Genomic DNA, 9,411 nt, shown 5'->3' on the forward strand with positions numbered 1-9,411 from the left:
AATAACGTCACGGAGCGGTGTCGGACGATATGTGTAAATAGACCTTAACGTATTTAAATTTCGCGGATCTTTTCACTTATCCTCGGAAAGAAACGATATGATCTACAATCACGATCGAGTATTATCCGACCACCTGTAAAATTTACAATATAAAGTTGCTAGCATTGGATGAAGCAACAGTTCTCAAACTTTGTTCACTCGCGACGCCTTTCGCGACACGCAATTATTAATGATCACGAGTTTTACAAAATCTATACTCCGAATTCAACCTTCGCGTATAATGCAGTAACTTCTGGAACTGGAACGTTACTCGACGGAAAAAATAATTTACGTAAACAACTTGATGTCGATTAATTTACTGTTTAATTTCTTATTAATTTTCTTCGTTTTAGTACTTCAAATATATTTTCATATCGAAGACATATTGGAGATTATATTTTCTTGTCTTCTTTATTTCGTTACAAAAATCGGGGCATCCCTAATCGGACGTACGGATTTCGCCAGATTTTGATTTTGCCAGAAAATATGACGAGAGTAGGGGTCGTGGAAGAAAAAGGACGAGGTGCGCTGGAGGCGAGAGAAGAGCGATCGGTGCGAAAGGAAAGCAATTGTTACTGCTTTTATTATTGCTATCGCGATATCGCATTCATAGAAAATCCAACGCGTATTTTCGGGATCGTTTACGCGACTACGTTGCCATGCGAGTATCGATTCGACGAACTGGTTCGTAAGTCGCGAGGCGCGTATTTCGTCGTATGGGACACTAAACCGAGTTCTCCCGAGGATGCTCGAGGACAATCGCGATTCGCAACGCCGCGACGAGTGTGCCGACAAGTGGTCCCGTAGAAGTGTCTATGGACGAATCGATGGACGTTTTGATCGTGGAAAAGTGGTGAAAACGGGATAGCCGAAGAGGAACCACGGTGGATCGGGGATAAAGGAGACAAGGCAGGGATGGGAGGCGCGAAGAGAACGAAAGTTTTAAGAACTGGAAGAAAGACGTCAACCGGAAGGAGGTGACAGGTTGCCGAGGAGAAGCGATCACGGGGAATTGGCAGCGAATGGGAGGCGAAAGGACGGCTCGTTATGCGAAACGAAGCCACCAGCGACATCGTATCGAGATGGTGCTCGGGTCAGAACGCGTTCGTGACACCGGAACGCAGAAAGTTTAGACGCGTGCACGGACTTCAGCTACCGCTTCATCCCCAACAAGTGATCGGTTGGATCGTTATTTTGGTTATAGCGATAAACACGTTTGCCGTCTTAACGCCGCTCCTCGAGCCGAGTCTGCGTCCAGTCCTCTCGATCTCCATAGCAGCGATCTTCGCTACGCATCTTTGCTCCCACCTGATCGTGCTCCTGCTGGATCCGGCGGATCCCCAAGTCAGGTCTCAGCCGGCGAACAAAGTCCTGCCGGAATTCGACAGGTCGAAGCACGCGCGTGTCATCGAGAACGGCCGATGCCACCTCTGCAATATAACCACAGAGAGCAAGAGGACCAAGCACTGTTCGATCTGCAACAAATGCGTGGCGCGATTCGATCATCATTGCAAGTGGCTCAACAACTGCATCGGCGGTAGAAACTATTTAGCCTTTTTAGTTTGCCTAATTTCCGCGATCCTGGCGAGCCTGTCCGTCGCCGGTCTCTCCGCGACGGAATTGTTGCTGTCGTTGGTCTCCGGTAGGACGGTAAACGCCAGCATGGAGAACGCCACGGGTCCTGGCCTGTCAATCATCCCCGTCTCGGACACCGGCTCTATTATCCTGATCTCCGCGATAGGAATCCTCTCGGCGATCGCGGCGATCCTCCTGATTCATTTGTGCTTCTTTCACGGATACATCGCCTGTCTCGGTTTGACCACGTACGAGTACGTAAGGAACAAGCGAGAAAGAAACACCGTTACCGCAGCCGTCGCAGCAGCCGCCGCCGCTGCCGCAACCGCTACCGCTGCCGCCGCAGCTGCGACCGCCGCTGCTGCCAATGCTGCCAACTCCGTGGACGCTACCGGGAACCCAGCGACGGTCACAGGTAAGCGACTAAAGGTCTATTTACACATATCCGTAATGTGTCAGTTCCGTATTCGTTCAGTTCCGTAATGTTCCATCAATGTCAGTGATTTTAAATATTCTTCTGTTGTTTTTGAGTGGGCATGTTCACACACGTCCAACACCACTCTGTGACGTTGCTAATATGGTATGGATACGAAACTAACACGTTACGGATATGTGTAAATAGACCTTTATTCTGAAGTATTTCTGAAGTATATAAAGGATGTCGCAAAATTGTTGGAAGTCCTTGGACAGGGTGGTCCGGGGGGTGATTTGAAACAACTTTTTCCTTAGCGAAAATGTTGTCCGAGGCTTCGATAAGGAGATATTAACAAAAAACCTCGACCAATCAGAGCGCGAGTATGCCGATGAAGCCCCCGCGGTAGCGAAGGCTATGCGCTAAGCGGCCGCGTGTTACTCGCGCTCTGATTGGTCGGGGTTTTCTGTTAATATCTTTTCAACGAAGTCTCGGACAACATTTTCGCTAAGGAAAAAGTTGTTTCAAATCACCCCCGGGACCACTTTCAACACATCTTTCAAGGTGTTACAACATTTTTGGGATACGTTACTGCCAACGATCATTCTGGCCGCGCATGCGCGAAACAACGCGTCCCAGTTGGCATCACTGAACATGTCCATACCAAAAGTGAGGCGACGCTAATGCGCATGAATCGATTTCGAAAAGTATAGCAAAAATTCCATCTCGATGGCAGGCATGTGTCGACTCAGTCATAACCTATTCTAATACATGCTAATAATGCTACGGTATTTGTTCGAAAACAACTAAATTATATTATATAGTTATAAAGTTACAAATGCTGTTAAATACACCAAAACATGTGTGCAATGATAACAAATTTACGGGGGAAAGTATCAGTGCATTTGTAAGTATACAATACATACATAAATAAAATGTTAAAAATAGTAAATAATTAACTTCGTTGTCTATTAACACGTAAATAATAAATTTCGACCGCGTAATACTGAAACAGCGTTAAGCGGGGTCTTACTGTACGACTTATCGTCCCTACCATTTTTCCAATTTTTTCAATTTTCCAAAATGTTGTCTGACTAAACCGTTGGTAACGTTTCAGAGTCAACAGCCGGACTCAACGGATTCCGTGGATTCATGTCCAGCCGCAGAACGTCGTCCTTTCGAATCAATACCGAGTCGTGTTCGAGTCGGATAGACCTCGAAGGGGAGTCGAACGGAGTAGGAACGGAGACCCGATTCTGTCGGCGAGACGACCAACGGAGCAATTTTCGCCTCTGCTTCTCGTACGAGCTCCAGTCGACCGCAAACGAAACTTCCATAGAGTTCTCGTCGCGGATACCGAGCGACACGCGTCCCGACCAATCGACGATCGTGTTCCGGGACTCAGTGGGCGTCGTCGGCTCCTCGACGCCCTCCCCGGTTTCTTGTTGTTTCGCCGCTGCCAATTCGATAGCCGTGCGATGCCGTTCGGCGAGCAAAACGGACAAGTCAAAGAAACGAGCGAGCGCTAGCAAGGACTCGCTCGGCTCGTCGCACGTTCCGAGCAATTCTTGCGAAACCGTGGAAAGGATAGGGAAGTTTCTGCGTACGTATCTGCGTAGGAGCGGTCGTCGACGGTCGTCGAATGCGAACGGCGTTCGCTCGTCGAAGAACAAAGTGGTTCCCAGCGGTGATTCGACTTTGCCCGAGGTCAAGCTGGAGGACACCGTGCCTGACGCTGTTCTCGCTCTCGGAAAAGAATACGAGGCGTCCGTTCCGCGTCCACCCAGCAAACTTCCTCCGCTGCGTTCGATAACCGGCCATTCTTGCGAGCAGCTGGCGATTCAGACGCGAAGAGCGGTGGGTCCTTCGACGACGAGGAGACCAGCGGCTCATATCTACACCCGTCCACGGCGGACCTCCTCCTTCCGAAAGAGGCCAAGACTGAAGGCAAATTCGCGCGTTACCCAGTCCATACAACTCTCTCCCATTTTGGAGTCGGATCTGTCGAAACCCGCGTCGCCGCGGTCGTCGTGCTCTCTCCTCTCGCTACGCTCTCCCGGTTCCCCTCGGTCGACCCGTATCGCGCGTTCCTCGTCTCCTCGATTCGTTCCGGCATCGTCGGGAATGTGATTTCCATCGCGGCGATACCGCTACTATTTTTTCGCATCTCGTCCCTCGAGCCTCTCGCCCATCGAAAAGCTTGAACTTTCGAAATTCGCGGATACGAAACTTTGCCGACCGCTCGGTGCGTTTCTGAAGCGAACTGTTCGACGAGGAAGAGTGCTCGCGTACCGAGCGTTTTCTTTGCACGTATTTCGCTGCGAATATTGTAAACGAGATGTAGTCCAGTCAGGTAAGAGAACACAGCGAAATTGATTTCCGTGATTTCGAGACTCGGCACGCGACTGACTTTAGAGACTGGGACACAGGATATACTTTCGAAAAGAAAAATCGCAAAAGTTACGTGGGACACTGTGCATGCCATGTTTCGAAACACCGGGTATCGATTTCGCTAGTTCGTGAAGTGTATTTTATGCGAATTGTGTACGCGAGTATTAGCTTGCGAGTTCTCGTGCCACTCACGGTCTCCAATTTCTTTCGCAGATGACATCGGTTACAGAGGAATCGTTCGCGACCGACCAGGTCGTCGGTCCTGGTTCTCGAGAGGCGAACGATAATATCTGGGAAAACGTGTTGGGTTCTCCGCGATACATAGTCGCGCCGATGGTCGACGCGAGCGAGTTAGCCTGGAGGCTGCTGAGTCGACGCCACGGAGCGCAACTTTGTTATACGCCGATGCTTCACTCGTCGGTTTTCTGCAGAGATCCCAAGTATCGGCGAGAAGCGTGCGCTAGCACCGCCGAAGACAGACCGCTGATCATTCAGGTATGAATCTGTTTGCCATTCCTCGCTCTCTTCATCCCGTATTGACGCGGGTCTGTCTGTTATAGTTTTGCGGCAACGATCCGAACACTTTACTGGAAGCGTCACTTTTGGCCGAGCCGTACTGCGACGCGATAGACATAAATATAGGTTGCCCTCAAGCTATCGCCAAACGCGGACGCTACGGTGCTTTTCTTCAAGACGACTGGGACTTGCTTCGACGAATCGGTTCGTACGATCCGTCATCGGTGAAAGTTCCGTAACATCGTTGTCCTTTACAATGAAACGTTACAGTTAGCACCTTGAGCAAGAAACTCCGTGTACCTGTCACTTGCAAATTACGAGTATTCGCGGAAATCGAAAAGACCGTGCAGTATGCTCGGATGCTCGAGAGCGCTGGGGCACGACTGCTTACTGTGCATGGACGAACCCGGGAACAGAAGGGTCGGTTAACCGGCGTGGCGTCTTGGGAGCACATCGAAGCAGTTAGGTATAAATTACTTACTAAATGGCTACTTTACGTAGAGCTCGTAGCTCAAAACTAGACTACGGATTTTTATGCATTTATAGGAAATTTGAATGTGAAATTTTTCTCTCGTTTACGATTTCTTCTTACGAACACGCTAGGCAAGCCGTCGCGATTCCAGTATTCGCCAACGGTAATATACAATGTCTGCGAGACGTCGAGAGATGCATAGAGGAAACCGGTGCGTGCGGTGTAATGTCGGCCGAAGGTAATCTTTACAATCCTTACATATTCGAGGGACGTCATCCGCCAAGCTGGGAGCCAGCGCTCGAATATTTAGATTTGGTGGAACGGTATCCAGCTCCGGCCTCTTACATTCGTGGCCATCTCTTCAAACTGTTTCAACACATGTACGTATCGTTGACTCGATGTACCCATTGCTCGGTATCTATTCCGCGTCTCTTTTTCGCTAATCGTTGCTCGTGAACGCTATCGCAAATTGTACATTTAATTACACGTTCAACGTTCTTTTAACTGGAGAGTAGACTTTGTTTAGCAGAGAATAAAGAAGAGAGGGAAAATCTGGCCAGAAACTCTACCATGGAATCGTTCAGAAGCGTCGTGTACTCTTTGAGAGATCGATATCTACCGTATCACGAAGGACGCCAGACGTGGCGAGAAGAAACCACCGGTCTGTATACGACTCGTGTTCCTTATATACTTATCGAGTTACGAAACAGTATCGCATACTGTTCTTCTTTCTCTTCCCCTTCGTGATCGTCGTTGTTCGAATATTATATTCGTGTCTTTATATTCGTTTCAGACTATAACTTGAAATTACCACCGTGGTTGTGTCAACCGTACGTACGGAGTCCTCCCGAAGAGCACGAGCAACGAATAGAAACGGAAAAGATCGAAACGGTTAGTTACGTTTTTATGTATTCGCCACGTCGCCATTCGTCTCTAATATTCGCACGATCGCGCAGGGAAACGTGAATGTGAAGAAAAAATTCACGGACGAGGATGGAAACGAGGTATCGCGGAAACGTTTGAAGAAGCTTAGACGAATCGCGCGTCGTCCCAATAGGCCAGCCGTTATCGTTAAAAGAGGATCCGACTTGTGCTACAACTGTCCCAATCCAGTGGTTTGTAGAAATTACTTCGAAAAATTCAATGTTCAGCGTTTGCGGTTAAATACAAATATAGTTTTTGTATTCGTATGCTATCCTTCTAGGGTCTCAAATGTGTTCACAAACTGTGCCGACAGTGCTGTCGAAACAAGTGTTTCGTGGAAAATCTAGATTGCATCGGACATAGAAATTTAACTAAAACAAGACGACAAATGGCGATCGAATTCGCTGCGAAACGAAAAGCTATCGACGATACGATATGACTTTGTAAATAATTTTAATAAACATGTGGATATGTACGTATACGCAAATCATTGCTTTTCTATTCAACACATCTCCATCGGGGAACTCTAACCTGATCGAGCATATTACGTGATATAATAATGATGCAAAACACGAGTTAGATATCCTAAGCAATCGTGATAAATAGCTATTATTATTTACATGTACACGATTTTATAAAATACTTTGTCGGTAAATGTCTTACTGACTCGTATTAGCGTACCGTGTCAAACGGTACAATATCGTAACAATTTGTACTATTACATTTAACTGTGAGTTCGAACGGAGCACTTTGTTTAAACAGTCGAAGGAGTCAATGTGATGAATCTCGTCAGAACAGAATATATGCTATCCTGTTTTTCTTCATAGGTTACCGTGTCTTTCTGCTTCTTCTCGTTAAACCAGTATTTTTTATTGACGAGCATAAGTATCATGAGTACGGGTAGATGTATGAGCGAAAAGCGAAAGAGTTTCCGTGAACTTCCGCTATCCGAGTGCTGATAAAACTTCCAAGCTGGAAAAAAAAACAGACGTTAGACGACATCGATTTTCTAATCTTATCGACGGTTCTTTCTTTTTTTTTACGTACCAAGGTAAAGAAAATACGTGTTGAGCGGTGTCGACGCTAGAGCAAACCACCAATTTGTTACGTTTAGGACGGGTGCCAAATAGCAGAGACCCGTTAACAAAACAGTGTAACGTAATGCCGTTTTGCGACAAAGATTCGGATCCGTGACTGCCATCATTCTATAACCAGCACGCGAATAATCTGGTCTTAAATTCCATGATAAAGCATTAAAGTGTGGAAACTGCCATGCATATAACAGACCAGACATGATCCAAGCACCAGGAGACATTATGTCGCCGACGCAAGCTGCCCAACCCATTAACGGTGGTATGGCACCGACTAAAGAGAAACGATTACAAACTCGAGTTATTTTTATCAAAAATATTCGAATTTATCGGTAGAGGTAACGACGATATATTTACCAATAGAACCCACCCATGTGTTTAGAATACTCATTCGTTTCATAGGAGTATAAATAAGGGTGTAAAGAATTAAGTTAGACACGCCCAGAATTGCTGTCAGGCCGTTAACTTCGCTAACGAGTAACGATACTCCGCTGATACCAGACATTGCTGCAAAAATAATTGCATGCGCTGGCCTAACCAAAAGCAAAAAAAAAATATAATTTTTATGCAACTCGATCGTCGCAATTTTTAAGCATAAAAAGAATATCGTACTTACGTCAAGTGGCCTCTGACTAAGACTCTATTTTTCGTTCTTGACATTTGCGCGTCAAAAGGAACTTCAAAAAACTGATTGATACTATTCGCTGTTGCGGAAAGCATTCCAGTTCCTGCGGCACATGCCAAGAAGGTGGATGTATCGAATGGACCAGGAGCTAGCGAGTATCCAGCCATAGTTGTTATAACCACTAGTGCTGTGTTAAATCGTTATTTTGTTGTATCTATTGATATTAAACTGTAAATTACAGTTGCAAAGAGAAAGTAGGTTTCCTTACATGTTAATCTTATTTTGGACAACATGAGACAGTGTTTCTGGAAATTATCAGTGTCCACTTCCAAAGCCTTCCATTCTGGCTCGTCGTTCGAGCGTACATCTTTCCGAACATTGTGTATTGTGCCTTTGGGAGAGACATTTTTTCGACGTTCAGAAGATGATCGATCAGAGGAAGTTGTTTGAGTTTGTACATTTTTTGCAGCTGACAAGCAACAGTGGCTTGGCGAAGAAGAGAATTTCTTTATGTTTGACGTAACCTTTGCGGAGTACTGTAATAAATTGCAATTTAATAATAACGTAAAAACTTCAAAATAACCTATAAAATTGTACGTACCGCTGTCGAGGGAAGTTTGAACCACGGGGATAAACATGACACGTTCCGGGAGATTCTGATCGAGCAGAGAACGAATACCATGATAACAATACGTTGTATAATGGTTAATGATTCGTTTTTCCTATCCTAAAATCAACGAAAGCTCTTTACCGTCCAGTTTCCGATTAGAATTTCACCTAACCGGTGAAAGACGATTCGGATACCTCATAGTTTCTTTGATAATGTATACGAAATATTACACTTACATATCGATAAATGTTAGCTCTTTCAATTTTTATTTAGCATTACGTAATGAAAGTTTATGGAAACGCGCTGTGCGTTAGAAATTTCAGGACATTTCACCACACTATCAGAGTCTGCGTTCATCTGCGTTGTGTTCGCATACTTTACCTCGAAAGCATTGTTAATCGAAGACACTACCGATAACAATGATAAGAATACATTAGGTACGTGAATACAAAACTACGGTCAAACATCATCTCAAGATAGTGCCCTCATCAACCTACGTTTATGACAGTGAAATGAGTGAAACTTCCTTGAAGGGATTTTTCGTTTCCACAAGTCTATAAGATGATCTTATAAGAACTCGGTTTAGCGAAAAAAAATTAATTAATGTATTAATTTATTCGAAAAAGATTCCTAAACGACTCGGTAATACTTGCAAATGCTTCTAATGAAATTTAATTTAATAAAATTAAAAGAAATTCAAATTTCCCGCGAGGAATTGGTGTTGCCGCCTAACGCCGAACATAGGAATATTTTCGA

The 9,411-nt window shown here is 45.4% G+C and overlaps 2 protein-coding genes across 3 annotated transcripts; one reads left to right on the forward strand and one right to left on the reverse strand.

Annotated features, from left to right (window-relative positions):
• The first annotated feature begins 206 nt into the window (after positions 1–206).
• LOC128894848 (uncharacterized) lies at positions 207–6,816 on the forward strand. Its single transcript, XM_054156860.1, has 10 exons — positions 207–2,029; positions 3,144–4,153; positions 4,586–4,912; positions 4,978–5,137; positions 5,204–5,399; positions 5,537–5,785; positions 5,921–6,066; positions 6,199–6,296; positions 6,362–6,520; positions 6,610–6,816. The coding sequence occupies exons 1-10, from the start codon at positions 1,087–1,089 to the stop codon at positions 6,766–6,768; spliced, it is 3,447 nt and encodes a 1,148-aa protein (XP_054012835.1). The 5' UTR covers positions 207–1,086; the 3' UTR covers positions 6,769–6,816.
• A 96-nt stretch (positions 6,817–6,912) lies between these two features.
• LOC128894742 (protoheme IX farnesyltransferase, mitochondrial) lies at positions 6,913–9,164 on the reverse strand. 2 transcript variants are annotated; one of them, XM_054156701.1, is made up of 7 exons: positions 8,892–9,164; positions 8,647–8,772; positions 8,314–8,581; positions 8,037–8,232; positions 7,778–7,953; positions 7,377–7,694; positions 6,913–7,301 (listed from the first exon to the last, which is right to left on the reverse strand). In XM_054156701.1, the coding sequence occupies exons 2-7, from the start codon at positions 8,725–8,727 to the stop codon at positions 7,084–7,086; spliced, it is 1,257 nt and encodes a 418-aa protein (XP_054012676.1). In that variant the 5' UTR covers positions 8,728–8,772; positions 8,892–9,164; the 3' UTR covers positions 6,913–7,083. The 2 variants fall into 2 exon arrangements, with proteins under 2 accessions (XP_054012676.1, XP_054012678.1); XM_054156703.1 differs by having other exon boundaries at positions 8,647–8,701; positions 9,037–9,062.
• Between the last annotated feature and the right edge of the window lie 247 nt (positions 9,165–9,411).

Source organism: Hylaeus anthracinus, unplaced genomic scaffold, assembly GCF_026225885.1.
Source record: "Hylaeus anthracinus isolate JK02 unplaced genomic scaffold, UHH_iyHylAnth1.0_haploid 4, whole genome shotgun sequence".
Taxonomy (NCBI): domain Eukaryota; kingdom Metazoa; phylum Arthropoda; class Insecta; order Hymenoptera; family Colletidae; genus Hylaeus; species Hylaeus anthracinus.